The sequence below is a fragment of the Camelus dromedarius genome, chromosome 33 (assembly GCF_036321535.1).
Source record: "Camelus dromedarius isolate mCamDro1 chromosome 33, mCamDro1.pat, whole genome shotgun sequence".
NCBI classification, from domain to species: domain Eukaryota; kingdom Metazoa; phylum Chordata; class Mammalia; order Artiodactyla; family Camelidae; genus Camelus; species Camelus dromedarius.
In genome coordinates this window covers 13,584,358-13,610,935 of record NC_087468.1, presented here as the reverse complement: position 1 = coordinate 13,610,935, position 26,578 = coordinate 13,584,358, and the positions used below count along the sequence as shown (strand labels likewise).

The window sequence follows — 26,578 nt, the reverse complement described above, 5'->3', positions numbered from 1 at the left end:
CTCGAAAAAATGCTGAGTTCAGGGGTGGGAGGAGCAACGGAGGAAAGACAGAAAGAGAGCACTCGAGAAAGCAGAATTAGAACCAGGAGAATGCGGAGTCCTGGAGGCCCAGGGAGGACCAAGTTTTGAGATTTACATTTTCGACACCGGAAGTCGGGCCCTGGACAAGGCCCTGGCCCAGGCTGGAAACCAGCACGCCCTGTCCCCGCCCTTGGGAGGTTCATGTCCTCTGGGAACTGAGAGACAGGAGATGCGAGGAGGGGAGGGCAGGGGAGGGGTGTAGAAAGTTGGGCTTCCATGTGATAGAGAATCACTGGGGGAGAAGGACTCAAGGAAGGCTTCACGGAGGAGGTGGCATGTGGATGTCAATGGGTTTTCCCCTTCCCAGTCCTAGCACTCAGAATTTCTCAGCAGCAGGTCCCAGTCCCCATCCTTTGGGTGGTCTTGCTTCCCCACCCACCCCCATCTCAGAGGGAGGCCTCTGTTTACCTTAAGTCCCTGGTGACTGGCTCAGAGGTGGACACATGGCCCAAGGTCTGTGTGTTGTCCAAAGAGACCCTACTGTGGACTTGAGTTGGAAATTTCCAATAAGCAGATATTCTCTGTGCTCTAGATTTAGACCAAAAAGAGGGAGTCTTGGGAGTTCCTGGGGCCACCTTGGTACCACGAGGTTTGCTCCTGCCTCCGAGGCCTGGGAGACGGAGACCAGAAGAGCCAGAGAGATGTGGGCTCCTGGCTCAGTGTGGAGCCCGACCTGGACACAGTCTGGCCAGTTACCGGAGCCAATCAATGTCCTCTTCTGCTAAAGCCCGTGGGAGTGGACATCTGTTCCGTGCCACGTCCAGGCAGAGAGGGAGCTGAGCGCAGAGGCCCGGCCTCAGAATGCAGGCCAGAGCCCAGAGGCCGGGAGGCTGGCGAGGAGGGCCAGCAAGGCGGAGACTAATAGCTAACCTGCGGCCTTCTCCCTGCGCCAGGCATTGTCCTGAGATGTTTACGTGCATAACTTCACTTAATCCTCCCAAGGGTCCTGTGAGGTAAGTAGTGTTATTATCTGCGTTTTAAAGAGAAGCAAACAGAAGCTCAAGCAGCTAAGTAGCTGGCCGACCACGCTGGGCCTGGCGCGGGCTCAGACCGCTCACGTGGCCGGCGGGGCCAGAGGTCTCTGAGAGGTGAGGGGCTGAGAAGGCCTTGGATCTGATGATAGAAGGTCACCCGTGGAGCGCAGTGGCTGGACGCCACGGTGCCAGCTGGGAGTGGGAGCCAGGCGAGGGCGGGAAACAGCTGGCGAAGACCACACATCTAGGGTTCTTGGCTACGGGAAACAGAGTCAAATGCAGGCTTTTCTTTTCCCTCGTGACCACCAGACTGCAAGTTGCTTGCAAGAAAAGGTAATGAAAGGGGCAAGGGCAGGTCCAAAGACCCAGACTGGACCCCTGAGGGAGAGGTCAACACAGGCAGGAAAGTAGGGAGAGGGAGGGGAGTGGGGCCAGGGGGAGGGGGCAGTCCCAGGAATGCAGGGAGCACCCCTTCCTCAGGAGGCGGGGAAGGGGGAGGGAACAGGTGGAGGTGTGGGCCAGTTAGACACAGAGTAGCTGGAGGCAAGGGTGTTGGCAGAGACTGCGTGGGGAGGGGGCGTCTGGCATTCAGGAAACCCCATAAACGGGCAGGTAGGGGTGGAGGGAGGAGGAAGGGGCCAGGTGTGGGATCGCCAAGTTGTCCCAGCATTCCAGGCCATTCTCTTTCCTGCCCCACCTCGGCTTTTGTTTTTTTTCTTTTTTATTGAAGCTCGGTCAGTTACAATGTGTCAGTGTCTGGTGTACAGCGCAATGTCCCAGCCATGCATATACATGTATTCATTTTCATATTTTTCCCATTTAAGGTTATTACAAGATACCCTTTTCTTTTTACTTTATTAATTTTGGGGGAGAGAGTAATTAGGTTTATTTATTTATCTTTAATGGCGGTACCGGGGCTTGAACCCAGGACCTCGTGCATTGCAAGCATGCACTCTACCGCTGAAGCCTCCCCACTTCTTTTTATTCCGGACCTACAGGAAAGTTGCATATAGTTTAAAGCATCTCCAGGCCATGTTCTGCCCTACCGCAGCCTCACTCACTCAAGTCATTTCATCTTCTTAAAGCCAGACTCCCAGACTGTCTCCCAGGCCATGGGCTGGTCACTCTTCCGCTTAAAGTCCACCCTCCTCCCCTGCGTGCCTGGTCCTCTACCATCTGGCCTCAGCCCGCCCTGACTGTCAGGTGCCTTGCACCCCATCCCAGCCCGATCCTCCAACCCAGATACACCCCACTGTCTCCCTCTGACTCTGAGCCCCCCCCGGAAAGGACTCCGGCCCAGGCCTTAGTAGTCTTCGCCTCCTCCCTGGTGCCTGGCAAACAGCACACAAATGAACGCCATCAGCAGAGAGCCAGACGGAGCAGAGCTGCTGAGACGGGGGAGATGTTCCATCCGGGCTGTCGCCTGGTTGGCTGAGTGGCCTAGGTGGGAAAGGAGGAATCAGTCAAAGCCAAACTTCTGCCAGCCTCACGGAGCCTGAGCTTGTCACCAAGAACCTGTGCCTGTCCCCTTCTGCCAAGAGATGGACCAACCCACTCCCGGGGGAAGGTGAGGAGCGTGGGGACCAGGTCGGTTTCGGCCTCTGGGCTTTGATCTGTTCCACACCCGCCAGGATTGGAACTGGAGCTCATTCATTTTCCACTTTTGCAGATCACGTGGGACAATTCTGTGCGGGGCTCTAGGCTGTCCCCAGGAAGCTCCAGAAACTTTTTCCCCTCCATCTGCAGGAAGCTGGCAAAGTCCCAACCCTCAGAGGGCTTCACAGATAGTGGGAGACCTGGCCTGGACCACTGCGGGCTTAGGGAAGTGGGAACCCCTGGTTCCGGTGATGGCCAGGGGCCCTGACTTCCCTTCCTTCCAGGAGCACAGCCCTCTGGCGGGACACCTGGGCCTCCGAAGCTTGGGAGATGCAAGCCCGCCCCCTGGTGGTTACACGTCATAATCGCAGCTCAACAACCTGTCTCCACCCTCCCAGGCCTCCGGGCAAAGCCAGGCCTGGGCAGCACTGGCCAGGGGGCGGCTGGCAACCACAATCACCTGGCTCTGAAGGCCTCATGGCCCAGGTGAAAGGAAAGTTATGGTTCTACAGGAGCAAAGCAGCATGGAAGTGTCACACACATACACAGAAATCTCTGCCTTTTATTCTGTTTTTAGAAATAAGGATACAGGTCAGTGAGGTCAAATAACCCACTTATAGCCGTTCAGCCTGTAAGCATCGCTCCTGGGCCAAATCACATTCACCTGGTCCTAGGCGTCTGCCTCCATCACGTAAGACAACAGGACTTGGCCGTGGCAGTTAACTGATGCTGGACATCAGAGTGGCCCAGGGAGCTTTAAAAACACCCATAGGTGCCCCTGACCAAGACCTACTGGGCCTGACCCCTGGGCATAGGGTGGGAATGTCTTCAGCGCGGCTCCAGCCAGGTAAAGCGTGCCTCTTCACTGCCAGCTGGGAACCAGAGAGCAGGGTGAGCATCTCCCAGAGGCCAGAGACCTGCTTAATTCACGTTTGAATGCCATAGTACTGGGCCCATAAAAAGTAGTTGAGATCATTTGTGAAATGAAAGAATGAACAGCTGAGTGGATGAATAAATGATTCCGAGGTCCCCTTCAGACGTGACAGCCTCAGTGTGACTCCTGCCCCTGAACAGTTTTCTGCACACACACGCACTGACACACATACAGGCTCGCACACGGAGCAAAGGGGACACAGCCTGCCACCCCACATGTGGTCCCAGCTGCCTGGATCTGCCCCCACACACACACTCGTACACACCTCCTTCTTCGTTGGCTGGTAATTATTGTGCACCCATTGGGTGCATGGCCCAGCCCTGGGCCCTGGCCTGTCACCCCTCGTGGCTCCCAAGAGCTGGCCCCGCCTGGTGGAGTTCCAGGCCCCCCAGGGCTGGTGACAAGCATGGACGGGAGGACAGGGCCAGCAGGACGGCCGAGAGGCCATGCGTCAGCCAGCAGGCGGGCAGCAGAGAGGCCCTTCTTGGCGGGCAGCCCGCTCACACACTTGGCTGAACAGAGACAATGGTGGCTGCCCCTGCAGCCCAGCCTCCTTCCCACAGGCACAGCCTCAGGTCTGCGAGTGTCCGGAACCTCCCCCAGAGTACAGCCCAGCTGGGAGGCAGCCAGAGTGGGCACAGAGGGACTTCCTGGGGAGGGTGGTGGGGAGGGAAGGGGTCCGGAAGGGTCCCAGCGCCCCTTGGGAATGGAGCTTTCAGGGACAGGATATGTGGGAAGGGAGCCAGACCTCCATTTGCCCCTCATGACTCTCCAGAACCCCCATGGGGATGCACCCCCACCTCTTACCCTCAGCTTCTCTAGGGCCCGAACCCGGAGAGCCTCCTCCCTGCTCCAGGGAGGCAAAGGCCCCTTGTTCCCGGGCTCTCCACCGAGCTCTAGAGCCCACCCCTCCTGGCCCTCACTGAGCCCACAGGCTCTGCTCTGATGATCAGCACTTGGCCGTGGGAGGCGGGGCCTCTCATTCGCCTCCTGTGCATGAATGATGTGAGGAAGAGGAAACAAAGGAAGGGGACCCGAGAGTCAGCCTCACTGAGCCCTTGAACCTGTCGAGTTCTGTCCTCTCGTGGGCAGGGCCCCATTGGGGTCTCCCAGGACTGCTCCCAGCAGGTTGCCTGATTCCTGGAGCAAGGCCATCCTCAGGGCTGCAGCGCCCCTGCTTGACTGCCCAGAGGCCTCTGCTGCCCCAGCCTCTATCCCGGAGGCCCGGGGCAGGTACTCTGACTCTCAAACAAGTGCCCAGGTGCCCCCAGGCCTGGGGAAGGTGGCTGTTCTGGATTCTGGAGGGATGGGAGGTGACATGGGATGAACTGTGGGAGCAAAGCCAAATCCTTGACCTCCCTCCCCGCTCGGGGGCGGCCGGGGCAGGGGCAGTGGTATTAGGAAATCGCCAGTGCGCCAGGGAGGGAAAGAGGACCACAAGGAAGCAGGATTTGTCCTTCCGCGGGGAAGGGGCGGGGCCTCATCACCACCCTAGACCCCCGGATGTCAGGCTTTTCTCTGGGGTTTCGTCCCGTCCCGAGTCCGCCGCAGGCCGTGGGGCCGGAGTCAGTGAGGCGGCGCCAGCGTCACAGCTGATTGCGGTTCCGCTTGGGGATGATCTTCCGGTAGGTCCTGCGCTCTGAGATGTTGCGCTTGACCTTGGCTGTGGTGGGGGCCTCATCCTGGTGCAGGGACGGGCTGGAGTGGGACTTCTTCAGGCTGGGCTTGGGCTCCTGTGCGCCTCCAGCCTCCCTCCCCAGTTGCTCCTCCCACTGGTCCAGGTCATCTGACGGGCAGTGTAGACGGGCCACCAGCAGCTGCACGTACGTCTCATAGCGCGTTTTCTGCAACACACAGGCACCACCGCCTTAGCACCGCCCTGGCTCCAGGTCAGGAGGAGGCTGGAAACGGGAGGGACAGACAGCTCACGTGTGTATGACGCTACGGTGGTAAAGACTCCTGCAGAGAGAGGGCTAGGCCAACAGTTAGCACCTGCTTGAGCGACCATCTTTGCAGAACCTTGCCCTTCGCTGGATGCATTACAATAGCACCGCTGGGCCCAGCCCCGTCTGACAGCCGACACCGCGGTAGCGGTAGCGCTGTAACTAACATCTCTAGAACACGTTATATCGCTGAGACACTCAAAGATCCGTCACCCACTAGGCCCGAGATCTGTGCGGCACTGCACACACACAGTGCACATCTGTACTCAACCCTAATTGAGTCTGAATAGCATTTTAACAATTGGCATCTGGAGAGCGTGACGCTAACTACCCTCATCTGTTTAAGACTCCTAAGGCCTCTGTAACTAGCATCCTTTGGATATAGTTCTCAGTTTACTTAGCGCTTCCCACCTCCACTCACTGGGTCCTCATCCCCGTCCGGGGAGGTTGGATGGGGCAGGAGTCACTGCCTTGGCTATTCAAAGAGGGAGGAAATGAGGCCTCAGGAGGGCCAGGGCCTTGCTAAAGGTCCCCGCCTGTCAGTGGTGGGGAGAGGGTGGAATTCTGCAGGCAGAGGAGGGCCCTATTGGCCACACCCCAGGGCCTCTGTGACGTGATGCACTCACAGCTGCGGGTGCAGCCGACCAGCAAAGGGATGAGCCAGAAAGGGAGGGAGAGGGCAGCGCCAGGGCCGGTGAGCACAGCCAGGAGGTGACGGTGACGCCCCCTGCTCCCGTCTCTGCCTCTGGATGGCCTCTGACCCACTCTGTTCTCACACTGCCCCTCACCTCCCCTCCTGCTGAATTTGGGCGCAGGGCAGGGGTTGGGGATGGGAATAAAACATTTCAACATCGATCAGAGAGCTAATAAAGCTCATTCCTTGGTTAAGACCATAAATAAGGCAGGGGTGTGACTAGAGTCTCACGAAAATGTATCAGGTTTGGACAAGGTGTTTAACCCCTCCTGGTCTGTTTCCCCATCTGTAGAATGAGGATAACAGTATCCCAGAGTGGTTAGATACCTAAGTAAGATGATCTGTGATATACGAGCTTTAAAAATACTATTATTAGGTAGGTATTATGGGAAATAATTCTGTTAAAATATAGTTTTTCCTTCAATTTAGGAAAAGCCAAATATACTCTTAAGAAAAAAAATATATAAATAACATTCTCCAAGAGTGTTTCCAGACAAGCAGCTGCTATGTGCCCCAAGACAAGAGGTGAAGCGTCCTGAGTGCACACGGGGACACACATTTTGTGCACGTGTGTGTGCAGGGCCCGGGGTTCTCACACCAACGCCTCCGCTGCCCTGGGCAGCCATGGAGCCAAGGCTTCAGGGACGCACGCGGCCACGAGAGGGCAGCAGAGGGTCCAGCCGAGGGGGCGGGAGGGGGCGCGTGGGCGGTGAGACTCGCCTCATATTCCAGGTACTCCTTCCGCAAGCGGTAGTCCTCCAGCTCGCGGCTGCGGCCCCGGCGCTCCGGTAAGGTCCTCTGCAGATCCAGCAGGTCGTCGGAGGCAGCGTCCAGGCAGTTCTCGTGGGATCGATGCTGCTCCTCCTGGGAGCGGGGGGCAGTGGGGAAAGCTGCTCCAAGCCCCCACCCTCAACCCTGTTCCAGGGCCCAGGTGTGCTGCCCAAGCCCCCTCCCTCCGTTCCTGGGCCCAGGCGCACAACTCCATCCCGATCCGGGACCCAGGTGTTCAGCCCATCTCTCACCCCACCCCCCACCCACCCCGCCCCCCGTTTTCCCAGGCGCTGTGCGCAGCCTCTCATCCCCCTTCTCGTCCCCCGCGGTGCACGCCCCTCCCCGCCGCACCCCGCCGCTCCCCCGAGGCTGTACCAGGGAGCTCTGGGCGGGGCCCACGGGCAGGATGGGCCGCACGAAGCGGCGCTGGGAGCCCACCGCAGCGGGAAAGGGCGGCGCCGAGTGCGTGGCGGCGGCCAAGTTGATGCGTGCGATCCAGGAACTCATCTCCTGGGCGGTGCTGCGGGCAGAGGTGGCTGTCTGTCCCCAGGGCCACAGAGTTGGTCTTGTCACCTCTCCCCACCCCCGCCTCCCCGTGTTCAGCACAGCAGCCCAGCCGCCCAGGACTCAAGAGCCATCAGAGGCCAGCAGCCCGGCCACTAGCCGAGGTGGTTGACCCCTGCCGGTGGTTCTTCTCACCGGACAGAGGCCAGTCTGGGAAGGCGATAGAGTTTATATCAAAGGCCAAAAACATGGATTGTTAGAGATTTCCTGGAATCTCCTGTCCAGAACAGGGAGTCTCAATCGTACTTTCAAGAAAGAGGCAGTGCACGGGCCACGTGGACCACGGGCAGGGGAGGGAAGCAGAAAGTCCCTGCTTCACGTGTGTAGCCAGGACCCTGTCATCCAGTGGCACATTCTCAGGTCTCCCAGCCATGATGGCAGCGGCAGCCTCCCTCCAGGGCCGGGCCAGCAGCCATGAGAGGGTGGGAGGGCGTCAGAGAAGGAAGCTGCGGCCTTGCCGCCTGCCCATCCCCCGGGACTTACGGTGCCTGGAAGAGGTAGAGGCGCCAGTCTGCCGTGCGCAGCTGGAAGACGTGTGGCTTCTTGGTGTAATGGGTGGCCGGGGTGGCCAGAGAGTGGTGCACCCCCACCGGCTCATCCACCATCTGTCCCACCAGGCTCTCCCCCTCAAGGCCGTGGTCCTCTCCCTGCCACAGGGCACAGGGGCTCAGAAAAGAGCTTTTCATCAGTTTCCCACCCTCCCCCGCTGCCCATGGGGGTGCGGACTCCCTACCTTCAGGAAATAGAGGACCATCCCCCGCAGTAAGGTGTGTAGCATCTTCCAGCCCCGCTTGCCCCATGGTGCTGGCCCGGGAGCAGAACACAAAGGTGGGTGGCAGCCCCCCACCCAGACACACGCAGACACACACAGTCCCCTCACCCTGCTCCTCCCACCAACTCCTGTCCCTCCCCGGGGTGCATTGAAACGCAGAGGCACGGCAACACAACAAAACGCAACTGATCACAAACAGGCTGTGCCGTGCCTCACACACACACTCGCACTCAGACATCAATGTAGAGCTATTTACAAACAACGTGGATGTTCACCCAGACCATCCCCTCTCCAAACACACCCACCCACTGGCACAGCTCTCTGGTCCCATCCAGACAGCACAGGGGCTCAGATCCTTGAGCAGGAGGTCTGCTTCCCCGTGGTCAGCTCCCGGCCTTGCTCAGGTCGTGTGGCTTCTTACAGCCAAGTGCCAATCCCCGGGCTGGTCACCGCACCCCACCCATCTGGGATCCCATTACTGCTCGTGGCTGCCCTGCTCCAAGCCTTCAACTGTCTGCAGAATGAGGCCCAAAGACGCCTCCTGCCATCCTCTTTCCCACGCCCGTGTTCGTAGGAAAGGATGCCAGCTCTTTCCTTGGTGGGGACCCCTCTGCCCAACTACAGATACCCCAACCCGACCTTCTTTTCCTCCAAGGTTCAGCTCAAAGACCACTGCTTCCACGAAGCCTTACTACCCTGTCCCTCACTGCCCCGCCCCCAGACAAGAACAGAAACCACGTCCCGTACTTGATCGAGGCCTCATGCACCACTCAGCTCTTCCTTTCATCCCAGACACTGGTCTGCTTGCCTGATTCCCCCCTTAGCACTGGGGCTCGGGGGAGGGGGGTACCTAGGTCTGCCTTGTCTCTGCACCTCCGCCCCTGGAGGCTCAGGTCACCACTGAGGACCGAACCTGGGCTGCCTGTCCTCCACCTACGTCCGCCCGTGTCCCCGAGCAGGGCTCTGGGCACACACCTCCCCGTTCACGGACGGACAGGCGCCCCCGCGCGGCAGCAGGCGGACACTCACTCTTCTTGCCATCCGCGTCCTGATGCATCTTCCGAGCCAGGATGCCCTGCTTGTAGGTGGGCACCGTGGGGTCCTGGGCCAGCTGGAGGAAGGGGTTGCTCATCTTGCCCGCCAGGGGAGGCGGCCGGGCCTTCTCGGGTCTGGCTGCGTCTTCTTCATCCCTGGACGTCAGAGAATCGGGCTGGGGGTGCTGACTGGGCAGAGGCCTCCAGGAAGTGCCCACTGCCTCAGGACCCCCACTCGGTCTCTCACTGGGCAGCCACACCTCAGGATCCCTCCCCTCTCCAAAGGCCTCCTTCAAAGCCATCATTTCCTGTCATCCCCATCCACTCCCTGCCTCTGCCTCCTCCAGGTGTTACCCGGGCCCCTGCATCCTCTCTGAGACTCCCTGCCTCTGGCTCCACCCACGCAGAGGGGAGCACGGTCTGGGGCCTTCCCGGAGGGTAAGTAGAGGGAGGAACTGGAGAGGGAGGGGAGGAAGGGGGGGGTCTCACTTACACAGCCCACTCGAGCTTCTCACTTCGGATAGACCAGTAGAGAGCCTAGAAGAGAAGCACACAGGTGGGCAGGGGAGCCCCGGGCCGCGGGGCTCACACCCACTCTGGCAGGACAGGCATGTGGCCACCGGCCTCCTCCACCCCAGTGTTGCTACCCTTCTCCCTGGAGCAGGAAGCAGCCCACACATCCACGCAGCAACTTAAGGGGCACCTGCCATGCGCCGGGCATGGCGCTGGGAGCTGCAGACATAAGGATGAGCCAAGCCATCCGAGTCCTTGCTGGAGCTTAGTGAGGCCTGAACTAGTTCCCTGGAAGGGGACTGAGCCAGCCACACACCCTCCGGCCCAGAGGGCTCTGACACGGCAGGAACCACGACAACAGGGGCCATCCATGTACGGGGAGTGAATGGATAAATGAGGTGCTTGCTGTGACTTCGAAATGATAAAACCACGGGCATTCACATCAGGGCAGCTAGCCTGCCTCTGTAGCCCTGGCCGTGCCTAGCGGGCTGCTGGGCACACAGCAAGTGTTCAATTAACATTCTCTGAATAGACAAGAGAGCAAACGCTGTAATTGCTTATGAAAGCAGGCGGCATGCCAGGCACTGGGCCAGGCACCTGATGAGTTTTATTTTCAGGCCTAAGAATCACCCGGAAGCATTACGGGGGCCCAGCCTGAGATTCGGATTCAGTAGGTCCAGTGGGGAGGGGGGTGGCCTGTGAGTTCGCACCAGCTAACAGATTCCAGAATGACGCTGGTGCTGCCGGGGCCCACACTTCCAGTCCCCATCGGTAAACAAGGCCTGTCCTCCGGCCAATATTTCAGCAGAGCCAGACCCAAGCTCACAGGCCCCTTGGGACCAGGAGCCAAGGCTCCAGGCCCCCCACGAGCAGCCCCTGTGCTGCACCTTGAGCAGTTCCTTGGGGAAGTTGCCGCCGTCCCGCAGGCCGTTCAGGTTGGTTATGAATTCCTGGCAGCTCATGCTCTTGCCGATGTTCTGTGGCCGAGGTGAGAGAGGGAGATGCTGGCGCACACTCCCCACCCCACCCCAGAATAACCCCCGGCCCACACCCCCCAGGTCCCTCCCCGACCCCATCCCAGGCCTCGGTCTTGGCCCCACTCTTCCAGGACCCCACAGGCACCGTCCCTACCCCTCACCTGTCCGTGCAGGTCCGTGTTAAGGAGCATGATGGCGCAGGTCAAGGTGTGCACAGAATCTGTCCCGGAGCGAGGCGGTGAGAGAAAGCCCGCTGGAACCCGGACTCGCTCGTTTCCTCTGCCAACACTGGGCAGGGTGGCCCCCCAGTCACAGCTCCTCCACACGCTCCAATCAGCCGCCACTCACTCCTCAGCAGACCGGGGACACTTCCATGCCATCCTTCTCCTGGGCACCCCAAAGTCCCCCCGCCCCGAGCCCGGCCCTCCAGCAGCCCCTCCCTACCTACTGAGGAGAAGAGCCCAGGATTGCAGTAATGGAAGCGCCTGGAAAACTGGTAGAGGATTCGTTCCCGCTCCTGAGTCTCCCCGCTGAGCACCAGCGCCTGGAGGAAGCCCCTGGAAGGAGGGCCAGAGTCCAGGACAGTGCCCAGCAGGCCCAGAGCTCGGGACCAATCAGATCCCAGCTTCTGCTGGTGGCACCACACCCCTCACCCCAGCATCCCCTCTCCCCAGGGAAGGCCCCACGCGTTACCGGAGGGCACGGTCCAGGCTCTGGCCTCCAAACTGGAAGAAGGACAGGTACTGCTCAGCCACAGCCCTGCTGAAGTCATTGCTGTGGAGGGGAAGGTGGGGTGAAACCAGAACTGGGGGTCTGAGCCAGAGCCCCAGGGCCTGCACACATCCGGGGGCCAATGGGGTATTTGGGTGCAATCAAGGGAAAGGCACAGCCACCCTGGACCCTAGGTCCCAAGAGAGCAAGGGGGCAGCTGGGGTCTGGTCTGCCTCTGGCACCCCATCCAGTGCTGAGTGGAAGGGACAGGTGGAGTTGGGGTGGGGGAGGCAGGTGGCTGCGTCTGGTGGCTCTAAGCAGGGATCAAGGGTGCGGAGGTGATGAAGTGTGACTGAGAGGAAGAGGCAGGCAGGGCAAGCGTCTGGCAGGAGAGGGGAGAGGAGTGTGATGGACGGGACAGGAATAAAGGGACGAGAGGTCAGCCGTGGGGCTGGAGGGTCACGGGGGTGGGCCGGGGTGGACAGCACAGGGGCTCTGTTGGTGGCTTCTCCCCATCCTGACTCAACCTCTGGCCTTGCTCAGGTTCAGAGCTCCTTACTTCTTCTGCAGGTAGGCAGCCACTTCGGACTTCCGGAAGCCCTCCAGGTGATAGAGGCGAGAGGCCAAGTTCCAGGCCCCCTTGTCTGTCCTGACGCCATTAGCCAGCTTGTCTCCAGCCTGTGGCCTTTGGCCTTCCTCTGGGGACTGTACTTGGGGCATGGGGCTCTTGGGACACCTGCAAAAGTCCATTAGTGTCCTCAGACTCCCACTTGGGGTGGAAGCGAAGGGGCTGTGGGTCAAGTGTCCTTGAGGTCAGTCCTGGACGGAGTGCCCAGAGTCCGCGCCCAGAGCTCAGGGCAGGATCTGGAGCCCTGGGGCCTTGACCAGCCAAGGAGGAGCTGGACCAGGGCCTCACCAAGGGAAGAGGCAGGGTCACAGCCTGCCTGGCCTGGCCTGGGCCGGGTACCAGGAGGACCCAGAAAGGGCAGTATTCACACAAAGCGGGCAAGGGTTGGAGCCAGACTTGGTCCCAGCACTTTCTCAGGTGAACGACAGAGATGTTCTGAGCCCAGTTCACCTCGAGTGGCAGGGGTGGCCCTTTGAAGACCCCAGTGGTGTCCAGTCCATCTCAAGGAGGGGTGGGATCACCTCCCCAAACCCCAGCCGCCGCCTGTGTCCCTTGCCTCCCCTGCCCGCTTCACAATGCCTCCTTGCCCCCCGCCCCCCAGCTCCAGCCCCCACTCCCAGATCTGAAACCAAGGAAGGTGCAAGGATGAGGCAAGAACGGGACACTGGACTGGCTCTAGGGATGGCGACAGCTGGGGGAGTCACAGAGGGGGGTTCCAACCACTTCTGTACAGGCAGCTCCGGGATAAAGACAGACCTGACCGCAGGGGCTTGGACGGGACCTACAGAGCATGAGCAGACCGGGCAGCGCCCGCAGACCCGGAGCATGCTCAGAATCTCACCAAGTCCCGTCTACCGACTCTTGCATTTCCCCTGCCACATTGCAGCCAGGGAGCAGGCATCCTCGTTTCCTGAATCACCATCCGCGTTGCCACAGTGAGGGCGGGAGTTGTGCAGATAAGCCAAACTCAGCACGCGGGAAAACGTTCACCAGTGAACTGCCCACTTATACAATCAGATGGCGCTGGCCAGCCTTCTCCCCTCAACACGAACGCGCATCTCTGCCCCCGACCGCACGGCTGCCTGAGGCTCACACACCCCCAGCACGGCCGGGCAGACATGACAGAAACCAACTGAAAAGTGAAATTACACATCATGCCAAAAAACAGGGGGTTTTTTGAAGTCCGTGACAGTGATGCTGGAAGACGCCAGGAATCACAGGGAAAGCCAGGGACAAAGGAGCAACGGGAAGGGTTAGTCCAGCGAATGACTGAAGACGAGAAGATAAAAATAATGAAACACTTGTCACATCTAAAGAGAACTGTTTGGATCATTGGCTGACAAAGCCCTAAAATACTTGTACAAAAATGGCCTAGTCAGTTAGTGTTGTGACTAAAATAATCTCTAGACAGGGAGGCACTTTGAGGGGGGGAAAAAAACAAACCACAGGGCAGATATAAACAGTTACAAGATTGTATATTTTAAATAGGTGAATTGTACGGTAGGTGAATTGTGTCTCAATAAAGCTGTTATTAAAATTAAATTAAATCAAATACACCTTTATGACCTCACTGTGAAAGTCATACTGTGAGAGTCAAGTGTGAACGAAAGACTTCTCGTTGGGCCACCAAACTAGGCCAGGAGAATTAAACCTCTATATTGTGTTAAATATAAGTTGAAATAAATGTGTTTCTGTAATAGTGTCATTTACCAAGAAAATTATCAATTAAACCTTTTAAAAATTATTTACTGTGAAAGTATGGTGCTCATTTTTGGTGGATTTACTTTTATTTGGGGGTTGAACTAACTTTAATTTTTGGTATAATGAACCCTCTCTTTTTAGGTACTAAGGGACTCCTCTGATCACCTCTGAATGTCTCTAGGGAATGGTTTTCCAGCTACAGAAGGAAGATGCTTCTTTGGTTTCTGGCACTGCCTGAGGCTCTGTCACCATCAGCCAGTAAAACTGAGATGGGAGTGGGGTTAGCCATCCAGTTAGTGCAACTCTGAGTCCGTGACCTGAACCACCACTGGCTTCCCCGGTCTCTCCCATATGACCCCGATTCGGCCAACCTGGGAACAAAACCCCTTTCCCATGTGACGTCCTGGGGCAGGTGGACATCTAGGCTGGTTTTCCAGTTGGCCTATTCCTACCTCTGGTCACAGTTCTGGGGTTCCCCAGTCCTGCTGTGGACCCCGAGATCCACCATTCCCTTGATCCCAGTCAAACCTCCCCTTGCTGTTCCGGCTTCCCCTGAGACCCCAGCCAGCGCCCTGGGCCTCCCAGACACATCCTCAAACTCAAAGCAGCAGGTAATCCCCCACACCCCAAGCTCTGACCTTCCCTCTCCCCAGACCTGCTTAGCACAACCCCCATTTTTCGGGGCACACGGCCCTGGTCAGGTCCCTGAACACCTCCTTGTTCTCTCCTGGTGTCCAGCTATGGACACGGCTCCCTGGTTCTGCCTCGGCACATTCAAATCCTGCCCCACGTGTGTGGCTGTCTGCTGTTTGGTTTCTTGTGCTTCCAAACCCTCCAGTCGAATAATCCCGGCTTAACAGATACTAGTACATTAAGTCCCAGTGGGCATTCCTCATGCCCCACCCAGGCTGGGTGCTCTTCAGTGCACGCATAATTAGGAGGCAGAGGGCCGGGCAGAACACTCACCCTTCTGCAGAGGGCAGGCGATTGTCGGGCCGGACAGCTCCAGCCTCCGCAGGCCTGGCTGGGCCTTCTCTCTTTATTTCCTTCTCTGGCTTTGGGGCCTCTCCAGCCTCCTCCTTCTCCAGGGAACTGGGATCCGCCCCATCTGTCTCCAAAAGCGAAGGGCTTGAAGCATCTAGTGTCCACTTGGGAAGAACACCGCCTGAGGGGCAGCCTCGGAGCTGCGGGCTGCCTTCCTGGGAGGACACGGGGCTGGGCTGGGGGCCGGGGCCTCTGGCCTCAGACTCAGGGCTGCTCGGCTCTGGCGAAGAAGCTGGGCTCTCCCAGGGGCCAGGGGCCACGGGGCAGGGAGCAGACTCCTGGGGACACTCTGTATCCCTGTCACCTGAGAGAGAGCGTGGAGTGAGGCTGGCACGGGGCAAGGGGCAGGCTGAGGGCCAAGGGGCCTGGCAGAGCCAGGAGAACAGCCTGGGCCGACCCTCCAGCAGCCCCTCCCTGGGGCTCCTCCCTGGAGCCGCACATTCTGTCCCTCCCTCGGGCAGTGACCTCCTACATGCAGAGGGAGCTGGCAGAGGGCTCCCAGGACATCAGCCCCAAGGCAGTAGGGGGCCCAGGACTTGCTGCATCACTAAGGCCCAAAAATGCAGGGCTTTTGTGCATTTGTTCATTTACTCAATAAGGTGATTATCTTAAAACCCATTGCATTGATGAAGTCATAGAAGCAGAAGAAGGATTTAACCCCAAGTCTGTCCGGCTCCAACACATCACAAGGGGACCCTTTAATGACATCCCTGGATCCAAGAATGATCTCTGTCCCCACTCCAGATCCCAAAGCCTCTAACCACCCAATTTCCCAGACCCTATATTGGTTCTCACCTCTGTCCTGGGAGCTAAGAGCCTCCCGGGGCCAGGAAGGAACGTCCTCTGTCTGCCAGGCCTCTGGGCTGGGCAGAGTCTGCTGAGAAAGATACAGGGTATCCATGAGCCCTGGGGGCACTGAGAGGTGAAGGGGGCAGTCCAGGCAGAGGGAGGGGAGGGAGGGGAGAGGGACCATGAGTATGCAGAGCCCTTCCCTCCCTGCTGTCCTCACACCCAGACCACACGGCCTTGGTCTGGGCCTCAGTTCCGAAGAGGCACCCCGGATGGGACCCACAACCTAGGGGTGCTGGGCCCCGGAAATCACCGGGTTTATGTTCTTCCTTTACAGATGGAGGAGATGAGGCCCAGAGAGGGGAAGTGACTTGCCCAAGGTTGCACAGGATGTATGGCGGGGCTGGAGGCAGATCCCACAGGTCCTGTTTCCCAGGTCAATGCTTTGTCCACACAGGATGCCACAGGTGGGGCAGGGTCATGACTGTCTCCCAGAGGAGTCTTCAGGAAGAAGAGGAGAAGAGAGAGCTTTGCCCCGAGGGAAACTGTTCCCAGAGCCTTTCCCACACCCCACCGAGCCTCCCTCCAAGGTGCGGCTCAGATGGCCCTGCCTTCTGCCGCACCCACCCAAGGAGGGGCTGTGTTAAAGGGAGGGCAACAGCCCCCAGGTGGTGGGCTGGGCTTTGTCATCCGGGATGGGATCAAACCTCAGCTCCAGGGACAGGGCTCCCCAGCTTCCCTCTGAGGACCCCAGGAGCCCTGGAGCAACCAGGCCCCAGGTGGCACCTCAAAGGACAGAGCCACGACCACCCCACATGGGGACCCCAGCCTGTGGGTGGAGGTGCCTGGACAGTGAGCAACTCCTCTGACCTCGGGGTCAGGTGAGAGCCGCGCTGGTCGCCAGCGCTTTCCCACTGTTCTCCGGGATGGGAGAGATGAGAAGGTTACAGCCCTGCTCTGCCAGCTTGAGTTTCCTTATCTCTTACGCAGAGGCCTCCCTGGGAAAAATGTGCTCACATAACTTGTCCCCATGACTTGTGCTGGCTGATATCAAGGACCTCAGCTGTTGTCCTAGGGGCCTGATCTAACGGCACTGGACGCGCGGAAAGATGGTGAGCTCAAAGTAACAAAATGCTGAAATCTCTCCCTAAAAGAGAAGACTCTTCAAGTAGGCATCCCCCATCGGGGCAGAGGCCGCTCCTGCAGGCTGACCCCTGCCCTGTTACAGTCGGGACTGTCCTAGAGGTGGGAGTGGAGAGGCTGAGACTGGCCCGGAACGCGCTGCACCCGGAGGAGCTGATGGTTCAAGTGTGTCCAGACGCAGCCCCTTGGAGCTGGCGAGAGGGAGACATTTGTACACTTAATTGTCATCACATTCAGTTGACATCATGGCATCTGTAAAATGTCCTCTAATTCTGAAGGCCATGACGGGCCTGTCTTTCTGCTATACGTCACTCCAGGATCCCCAAAGGCCTGAGCATCTGGAAAGAGTGTTCGGGGCCCACTGACCGCTGAGGAAGTCCTTCCCCCCGTGTTCCCAGGCGCGGCCTGGGGCTGTCCCAAGGGCTCGGCTTACCTCACTCTCCTCCTGGCTGGGAGGTGCTGTGGGAGGCCCTTCAGGGGTGGTGGACGCATCCCCCACAGCCCAGGAGAAGGAGTGCGGTCTGTACGTGGGCACAGGGAACGGAGGCGTGGTGGGGCTGCTGGAATGCGCTGTGCCGTCCCCCAGATCAGGCTCCTGGCCCTGCTCCCACGGCATTCTGCCTCCTGGGAGGGGAGACTCCAGGGGCCCAGTCCTCACGTCTGCACAGAAGTCTGAGAACCCCCAGGAAAAATGAGCTTCAGAAGCACTGGTGTCCGAGCAAGGGCTCTCTAGGAAGACGGGGTTGTCAAAGAACACGCTCTCCTCCTCGGGCCCCCACTCCGGGGAGGAGTCAGGCACCCCCTCCCTTCGCCACCCCGGGTTCTGGGTCTCTACTTCGGGCCCGCTGCTGTCCTCCCCCGAGGCCTCGTCCACGTCTACAGGTAGGCTGGGGCGGAGACCCGAGTCCTGGTGGCCCGCTGCGCTGGGGAAAGTAGGGAGGTCCGTAGGGGCCGTGGGGAGGCAGCATCTCAGCTCAGCTCTGAGCCCTTCCGTCTTCTCCAGCTCCTCCTCCAGGTCCAGGACGCACATCTGGGCCTGCAGGATGCCCGCCCAGAACATCACCTGGGTGGACGTGCTCTGGCTCTGCCTGGGGCTCCCCAGAGGATGGCTGTCCCTGGGGGACCCGGGGGGTGCTGCCTTCTGCCCCGGTCCCCCCTGGGAAGAGCTGCTCCCCAGATGCATGCGTTCTGGGCTGGTGCCCCTGGGAGGACCATCTTGCCGTGTGAAATCAGGAGCATCAAAGGCCCAGGTCTGTTCCCCGCAAGGTTCAGGAGGATCCAGAAGGCCACGCGTTTCCCTCGGGTGCACTCCTGGGTGGGGCAGGTTGTCTCCCAGACAGATGTCGAGAAATTCCACAGGTTTGAGGTGTTCAGACAGTCTGTCGTCATCCATCATCCAAGAGCATAAACTCTGCCGGAGCCCCCAGAAGCATCCGCCTTCACAAGCCCATTGTGTGGATCAGAGGGAGCGCTGGCCAAGGGGGCGACTGGGACCCCACGTCTACCCTGGAAGTGCCCAGAGCGAATACAGGTTAGCCCTGGGCTGTCAGCCCCCGGAGGCACACATCTAGCAAGTTACTTGTGGTTTGGAGTGCCTGCCGCATCACATCTGTAGCCCTGGCCAAGAGATGCTGCCCTGCAGGGTGAGGGCTGTACTGTCCGCGCTGTGTGACGCACCACTGCAGCCTGCACCAGGGTGGCACCTGCCCCAGAGACACTCGTCTGTTGGCTGAAGGAGGTTTGAGCGGCTTAGCTGTAGAAGGTGAACTGAGCAAACCAGATCTTTCTCTTGGGAATCCGGACTAGAGAATGCTGAGGTTGGGGTGACTGGTAGCAGGAGCAAAGGGTAGAGGATGCCTCAAAACAGCATGAAAGCAGCGACAAACAAAAACCACACGTAGTGGGCAGGGAAATAGCTCAGTGGTAAAGCTTAACAGGCACAAAGTCCCGGGTTCAATCCTTAGTACCTCAGTTAAAACAAACAAACAAACATAACCACCTGCTCCCCTCCCCCCAGAATTTTTTGTTCAATGACACAAAGTATGTAGGAGCCAAAAAGACACAGACGAGAGGTGAGGGGAAGGGAGCGGACTCGAGGCAGAAGCAACTTCCCGGTACCCACCTCTCACCCACTTCAGGGCCCACCATTAAACACGCAGTGAGTGGGAATTCTCAGAGCTGGAAAAGCAAGGTTGGGTGGGGTCCTGCTCCTTAAGGTCACCTAGAAAGCAGAGCCAGACATTGTTCCTTCTTTCAGGAGGCGCCTGAGAGAAATGAGACAGGACCACTTGGAATTTCAGTTTCTTATTCTGCTTGAAAGCATCCTCGGAAAAGTCCCTCAAAATCAGAATCCCTTTCTGGGTTTTTACCTCTCCCCCTGTCCCAACCCACACATCCCTCACTTTGAGCAGAGTGAGAATCTGTAATTGCGGAACCAGGGCGGCAGGATTCTGAGGTCTTAGCCCCTGGAAAGGTCCCTGCCCAGCCCTTGGGGGCCCATCTACCACTGAGTTCTCAGTCGGCCTCCCCAGTAAACTGTGACTTTCCAAAATCGGGGCCATTTCTTACTTTTAATCTTGTGTTTGATGCTCTGGATCCAATTGCTCTGAATCCTTCTTCTCCTATGGGTCTCCCACTCTGTAAGCTCAGTCTCATTCGAAGCTCTTTCTCTCTAACCCACTCCCGTGACCCAGGTTACAGGCTGAGGACTCATACGCTTTGCTCCCTAAGACCTCGGCTGGCCCGAGTGGCAGTCCCTGGCTACCCTGCTCCCCCAAGCAGCTGTCCATTTTCTATCCTCCCTCCTGTCTGGGTGACAGCCTTGCTATTGTCCTGTCTCCAAAGGGGAAGGGACAAGTACACTTCAGGACCCATTGTCTATAATCAGGCAAACCCTCTGAATCCAAAGTAAGGTGGTGAGACCCCCCCCCCAAAACAGCAGGCTTCTCAAGCAACCAGCCTTTAGTGCTCAGGAAACATGAGGAAAACAGCTCCGTTTAGGAGGTGGAGGGTGGCAGGGGGCCAGAGAAGCACCTGGTTTATAGGTACCTGAGCCCAGGGCACCCCCAGCTCCCTTCTCAGACCCCTTGTCCCCAGTCCCTGCTAAGACCTGGTCTACATGTGCCAGCTGGCTCCCCTGCTGAGACCCCTCATGCCTCCCCACATTGTATCTGCCGCCTCCCCACCTTAGGGGCCCATCTCCGTGGGCATCACAGCATTCTGCCCAAATGACATCAACTCCCCGCCTCTCAGTAGTCAATCACTTGACAAAAAAGCTCAAATACCAGTAACTGGAATGGGAAATGGTGGGCCGGGGCTGGCGGAAAGGGCATCCCACAATTTTTAATAAGACAGGATTCCCCCCCGTCACTCTTTGCAAGTATGTCCTTATAAATAAATACATCCATGAAATAAAGCAACCGTCCAGGTAAATGTTAACGACCATGAGGACTGGACTGGCCTTCCCAGGAGAAACTGAGTTTTCCTTGATAGATTCAGAGGGGAAAAAAAAAAAAATAAATCAGAGACCAGAGAGAAGAGAGCAGATGTCTGGGACCTGAAGAGGCTGAAGGGCCAGAGGGCAGTGGGGTGGGGACTGGGGGTGGAGGGGAGGAAATGGGGACAGACAGACAGATCCACCACTTGGGGGAGGAGGGATGTGGGCTAGCTCGGGCAGGACTCGGAACCTGGCTGCTCTCCATCCCTCTCTCGCATTTCAGAGCATTTACTCCACTGCGTAATTGCTAGCATGTTAACCCACCCGGTTCTAGTTTGCCTCCCCTTCCCAGAACGTAAGCCCCGAGAAGGTTCTTTGTGCTCCTTGCTACGGCCGCCTCACTATGGCAACGCTGACTGCCGGTCACATTAGTGACTGATTGTGTTATACCCATTCCAGCCACCAAGTGCTGGGGCACATGCTTATCCTTCAGTTCAAGCGGTTAGAAACGAAGGTGAGTGTTGACTCCGGACCACCCAAGAGACACCTGGGGTTACAGAGCCTGGCGGGAGGTGCCCTGGCTCCAGGCAGGCAGGTCCACACGGGCAACGCACAACCTCTTGGTAGAGTTTCCACATTTGGTAAATAAATAATAGCGGACGCCCAATATTGGGGACATATTTATATTAAAAATCGACTCATTGTTTATCTGAAATTCTAATTTTGCGAGGCATTCAGTATCATAGCTGGCAACCCAACCCTGTGGAAACAGTGCACCCCTGCAGCGTGTGGTTCACCCCGCTCATGCTTTGCAGCCTTGAGACACGGGATTCCATTGCCCTCCGACCATCAAAGAAGCAAGGCTCAGAGAGCTTCAGAAACGTGCCTGGGTACCCCAGCTGGTGGCGGGGGCGGCTGGGGTCTGAGCCCAGGGCTGCGGCTCCCTGAAGTACCACTTTCCCTTCGCACCCGTAGATCAACTCCCTTGGGCGCTCATGGACTGAATGAAGCATGAATTTCCTCTGAAACTGAATTCTTCTCTTTCCTCCGCTATCCAGGGCAGGGCCTGCCCCACTCCAGAAATGTTTGTGAAAATCAAAGATGCAGGTTGGATGGGTGGGTGGGAGGGACGGATCCTCAGAAATCCCCCTCCTCAACAACCTTACTACCAGACTCGGGGGACTGAGGCTTTGAGAAGGAGATTTAGCATCATTATGACCTTATGACCTCCTCCTGAGGGCCAGTCTGGCCATGAACCAATCATGCCTTCCTCCCTAAGGGCAGAGCTTTCCCAGAGTAGCTCCTGCCAGGCCAGCCCAGCCCCCAAAACGCCCACCTGGGTCCTGCCTCTGGGGCAGCGGCTGGACAGAAAGGAGGAGATTTCGGTACCTGTTCAGCCACCTGTCTGTGCTCTCCACCTGCAGAAGGGACGCTGGAATTGCGGGTTTGAGAAGTTTCTCGTCCTTTCTCTTTCTCTCTCTCTCCCTCCCCATCCTCCTCCCCCACACACCTCTCTCCTCTCCTCTTTCACTGCTCCTCCCTGAATGAAGAGACAGGATGACCTGAAGGGGAGGTTACTTCTTACGGCCACCAAGGCAGTCCCACCAGTCACCTGGGTGAGGGCGGCCTGACCGAGCAAGGGGTGGGAGGCCAGGGGTCAAGGGTGCAGACCCGCCTCTGTTTTTTGGAGGCAGAGGCGAGCCAGGCACTGGGGAGCAGAGTCCAGGTCTCATGCATCTAAAATTTTCCTAGTTTACTTTTTTTTTTCCCCACCCCGGGAGTTTTGTGAAATCTCCTCTGAAATCACTCTCAGGTATCCTCACCAGGACACAGGAGGGAGAACGCGCCTGCCACTGGCCTCTGAAGCGGGCTCTGCTACCTCTGAAACGAGCGACCCTTCGTTTTCCAAGGACCGGGATGGCTCAGGAAGCTTAAGGAAAAGTTCCGGGAGAAGGAGAATGGTTCTTTGGAATCTAAGAAAATGCTCAGAGCTCCAGAAGCCAGTGAGGGGAAGGAGCAGGCAGGAAGCTGAGATGGGGAGGAGGGAGGCAACGTTCCACGGGGTGACCCCCCCCCCAGGGCTCCCTCTAGAGCAGTGACCACTGCAGGGGCTGAGTTCATGTCAGGACATGGGAGTTAAAGGACACAGAAACCAATGGCGGGGGACCAGGAGGACAGGTGTCCCTACCACCGCCACCCACCCCACCTTGGGCTTCAAGGCAACGTCTTTTTGATCTTGGGGCAGGAAGGAGCCCAGATGGCACCCGGCTCATCCTTTCTAAGAGTGGGTTTGCTTTCCACCCGCCGCTTGGGCACACAGCCTGTAACCCTGAAGTGCCGGGAGACCAGGGGAGAGCCTGCCCCAGCGGACAGGTGACAGCATGGGTGTCCTGCATTCAGTCCCCGCTCACCTGACACCTGGAGGCTCACAGACTAGACTCAGATCCTCTGGTCAAAACCCTCACCTGGTTCCTTGTCTGTGAAAGAAGGAAATAAGATGAAGAAAGCTGCACTGGAGATTTGTTACAAAATGGGAGGGGGTCCAAGTGCTAATCCAGGGCCCGGCCCTTGGTAGGTGCACAGAAAGACCATGTCCTGCTCAGACTAACTTTGCTACTTTGCAGGTCCATTGTGAGAAGCCAAACAGATAAAAACAAACAACCCTCCGCAACAGGCAGCCTCAGCCCAGGGGGCACCCTCCGCCCCTCCAGAAGCCAGCCCTGAATCTCCATTCAGGAGTGTCCGTCTCTCTCCATCTCTCTCCTTTGAAGCTTTCAGAATCAGCAAGCACTGCTTCCTTTTGCCCTAGAAAAGCTTCCTTCCTGTGCAAAAAGCAATCTCCTCTAGGGACTCAGGAGGTGACCTGCCCGGCTCCTGCTAGGAATGTGGTCCCTGAAGGCAGGAGCTGAGGGTAGAGTCCTGGCCACCCATCCCATCTGGAGTTACAGAACAGATTCCCCCCCCCGCCACCTCCTAAATCTGAGGCCAGAGCACCCATGATACATGACTGGGGCCACCCCACATCCTGCCCACACGGAAGGAGCCTTCATGCAAATGTGCAGAGAGAGGAGAGACAGACACACACCAGTGGTGCTGAGAACCCTGAGGTGGGGTCAGCTGGGGCTCAGGCATGGAAGAATGGAGGGGGCAGAGGGGATGGTGGGGACAGAGGGGGTGGGGACAGAGAGGATTGTGGGTTAAAGAGCCAATGGGTCTTCACAGCAGCCACTGCCTGGGAAGGGGACAAAGAAGGCTCAGGGCCAGGCTGGGCCTGCCTCGCCCTTTCTTGGATCTCCTCCTTCCTCTAAAAAGAGTCCAGCAGCCCAAAATCTAACCCCTAGGCTGGGCGGTTCCTTGTCTGTAGAGGAGGGAGCACTGGGGTGGGGAAGCCCTGAAGCCCGGGGAGACAGCCCTCCTGGCTCAGGCTGCAGCCCTGGGGGTATTGGTTGTCAGCTGAAGACAGGTCGCCCTTCCCGGCCTTTCAGCAGAGGAGTGGGATCTTAGGCCCTAGGATGAGGGGGCGGGGGCTGAGGATAACAACTTCAACTAGGAGGCCTTACAGTGTCCCCAGCAGGGACGCCTTTGGGAGTGAGATGGTTCCTGATACCTACCAGGTCCACAGGCCTAAGCCACAGCTGCCTGGGGAAACCAGCAAGTCGGCCCCCTCCCCTTAACCCAGCCTCTCTGGGGGCGGGGGGCCTGAAGGCAACATGGGCTGGGAGCCCCGAGTCTGAGCTCCTATGGTGACCACACCCAAGGCTGCCCCCGCCCCAAAGCCCCAGCCCAAACGGCTTCCTTCTCTCCAGGGTCGAGGGGTCAAGGCTCACTTGGGCCTCTGGCCACACGAACCCCCACTGGGTGCCTGTCACAGCAGTCACCAGCAACCTGGGGGGCCACAGGAGGCTGAAGGAGGGTCTTCCTCGGTCCCCTCGCCCTTCACGACTGCAGCCCACCAGGGGCTCTGGGGGGGCTGGGGTAAGTGGGGGCCAGACTGGGAGGGGCAGGCTGAGGGAGGAGGGGGCCAGAGGGAAGGGAGGGAAAGGATGAGCGGCAGCCCAAGGCCGGCTCGCGGCAGGTGCACACGCAGTAGGCCTACAGAGCCCTCCTCCCTGCCCCACCTGCCCCAGCAGGCGCCACAAGGGCCCACACATGACTCCGCATCCCTGGGCACCTTCCCTGCCCCCACCCCAGGCAGGCACCTTGCTCACCTCCGAAGGGCCCGGAGGGAAGGGATGAGCGGGCCCCGCTCCCCAGGAGCCGTCCTGCTGCTCGGTCGGTCGGTCAGGCCGCCCCGTGAGTGTGAGCGTGGCCGCTGGAGCTTCCGACTTCCGCTGCCTTCGCCACACTCGCCCTCCTGCTCCCCGAGGCCTCCAGGGGCTCCCCAGCTGCTCTGCACCTCACTTCCTGCCCCAGAGTCGAGAGCCCCGCTCCCAAGCCCAGCACCTCTGGCCCCCTGCCCCCTGCCCTGCTCCCAGGGCCCCCACCCTGGCTCAGCCCAGAGTCAAGGGCCAGGAAGACAGAAAGAGGAAGGTGCAGCCCCCGACTGTGAACACGCCCCACCCCTCCTCCCTGCGGTTCTGTCACCAGGTTCTCATCTCTGCCTGGCTCTTGGTTCCTCACAGGGCACCCGGGGGACTCGGGAGGGCCCTGGGGCTGGCAACTTTCCTTTTTCTGTCAATTTCTGAGTGGCTATGTCTCCTGGAGGTCATAACGGCACCCAATACAAGTGTCTTAAAGTGACGAAGTGTCCCCCAGTATCCCCTGAGTCACCCCTCTCACCAAATGATGAAGCATTAAGAGATCCATGAGGCAGGCTCAGAGAGGCTAAGCCACTGCCCAGGGTTGCACAGCTGAGAAATCACAGAGTTGTGGTTAGAACTCAGAGCATCTGACCACATGAACCAACCGTCATCTGTTTCCCACGGCTGAATTCCTGATGTATGTCCTTGGGATACAGGTCACAGGTTTCCACGAGTACGCGACGAGGCTTGGGGGGACCACACTCTGTACCATTCTCTTCTCCCTCCACACAATCTATTCTCCAGCCTTAGTGACCACCAGCTTCCCTGCTGAGGGTCTGAAGACCCCCAACCCACCCCGAGCTCCTGCCCAGGGGACTCCTTCATTCCAAGTCCTATCATCAAAGGGTCTCAGACCCAGGCCAGCCTGGCCCACAATGTAGAGGGCATGGCTCCTGCTGGAGCCTTCCTGCAGCTGCACCCCAGCCCCAACACACACACACACGAACAGAAGGCGTGGAGTCCAGTGGGATGTGCTTACCAGGCCTTTCTCCATCACGCTCGGGGCACCCAGGAGCCTGGGATTCTCTGCCTCCCAGACCCACCAGGCCTCATCCTCCACCCCACCCCTGCCCCCTGGGGACACTGCATCATGATTCTGTGCAGCCCTAAACCTGGGGGGAACATCTGACCACTGAACCAATGGTCATGGGCCACGTCCATGGGGCGGATAGGGACTGGACCTGGGGGCCGGCCGCCCTCTACACCCACGGGCAGCACCAAGCCACTGCGGGGAAGAAAACAAGAAGGGGCTGAAAGGCTGGGGGTGGGCCCTGCCACACGCCACCTTCAGCGGAGGCCAAGAATCCTAATTCACACCTGGACCTCCAGGTCGTCATTAAGATGGGAGGCAGGAGAAGACGACACACTTCATACATAACAGTTCATCAGCTGCAGAGTTTTAATATTGACACATCCGAACACCTCTCAGTGGGGCGCTCCACTGTTCGCTTTCTGGGGCTGGTAAAAGCCAGGGGCAGGCTTCTGTCAAAGTCAGTGCAACGCACGCCTGGTTTATGACCTCCCATGAGCTGCTCCTCCCCCTGTATTGGGGATTTTACAACACTGTGCCCAGCCAGGGAAGCCAGAAACCTCAAGCCACCTCGGCCTAAACGCAAACCCTCGCTCGGGCATCCGGGGTGTCTGGAATGTGGCCACAGCTCAACCGGCACCAACTCCGTGCCGTCCCAATGCAAGAAGCTGCTGACCATCAGGAATAAAGCCCAGGAACCCTGTCCTCAGGATCTTCCAATGTAGTGACAGACAAAAACTGAGCAAGGAGGTAATCAGTGTGTGATCATACACTTTGATGATGCTGAGGAGAGAGGGCTTGGGGAGAGAGGAAAGGGAGCATTGGGGGCAGCTCACTGAGATCGGAGGCCAGGGGCACCGCATCCCCGCGAAGAGGAGCCAGCACACAATGAGTGTGGGGTGGGCATTACAGGCAAGTGTAACTTTTTGCCTGAGAGTGGAA

General features: G+C 58.5%; 1 protein-coding gene and 1 long non-coding RNA gene across 11 annotated transcripts; one reads left to right on the top strand and one right to left on the bottom strand.

Moving 5' to 3' along the window:
- Positions 1-1,572: 1,572 nt before the first annotated feature.
- Positions 1,573-3,397, top strand: LOC135319861 (uncharacterized). The gene is made up of 2 exons (XR_010378811.1): positions 1,573-2,622; positions 2,725-3,397. It is a non-coding gene; the product is annotated as an uncharacterized LOC135319861 (long non-coding RNA).
- PSD4 (pleckstrin and Sec7 domain containing 4) lies at positions 3,194-24,799 on the bottom strand. Of its 10 annotated transcripts, none has more exons than XM_064481927.1 (19): positions 24,505-24,799; positions 22,717-22,782; positions 18,992-19,090; positions 17,303-18,375; positions 16,102-16,227; positions 15,733-15,814; positions 14,860-15,241; positions 12,124-12,300; positions 11,547-11,627; positions 11,298-11,410; positions 11,015-11,073; positions 10,764-10,853; positions 9,857-9,900; positions 9,359-9,519; positions 8,291-8,361; positions 8,041-8,204; positions 7,369-7,513; positions 6,943-7,086; positions 3,194-5,429 (listed from the first exon to the last, which is right to left on the bottom strand). In XM_064481927.1, exons 4-19 carry the CDS (start codon positions 18,263-18,265, stop codon positions 5,172-5,174), a joined length of 3,060 nt encoding a protein of 1,019 aa, XP_064337997.1. In that variant the 5' UTR covers positions 18,266-18,375; positions 18,992-19,090; positions 22,717-22,782; positions 24,505-24,799; the 3' UTR covers positions 3,194-5,171. The 10 variants fall into 10 exon arrangements, with proteins under 10 accessions (XP_064337997.1, XP_031297131.2, XP_064337999.1 ...); XM_031441271.2 differs by having other exon boundaries at positions 24,514-24,799; XM_064481929.1 differs by having other exon boundaries at positions 14,860-15,001; positions 24,514-24,799.
- Between the last annotated feature and the right edge of the window lie 1,779 nt (positions 24,800-26,578).

Coding starts and splice junctions, on each gene's coding strand:
- PSD4 (XM_064481927.1), bottom strand. CDS start 18,265: ATGATGGATGACGACAGACTGTCTGAACACCTCAAACCTGTGGAATTT. Junction 8,362..9,358: donor GGACGCGGATGGCAAGAAGA/GTGAGTGTCCGC, acceptor CTCCCGGGCCAG/CACCATGGGGCAAGCGGGGC. Junction 7,087..7,368: donor GCCCCGCCCAGAGCTCCCTG/GTACAGCCTCGG, acceptor CCCCGCTCCCAG/GAGGAGCAGCATCGATCCCA.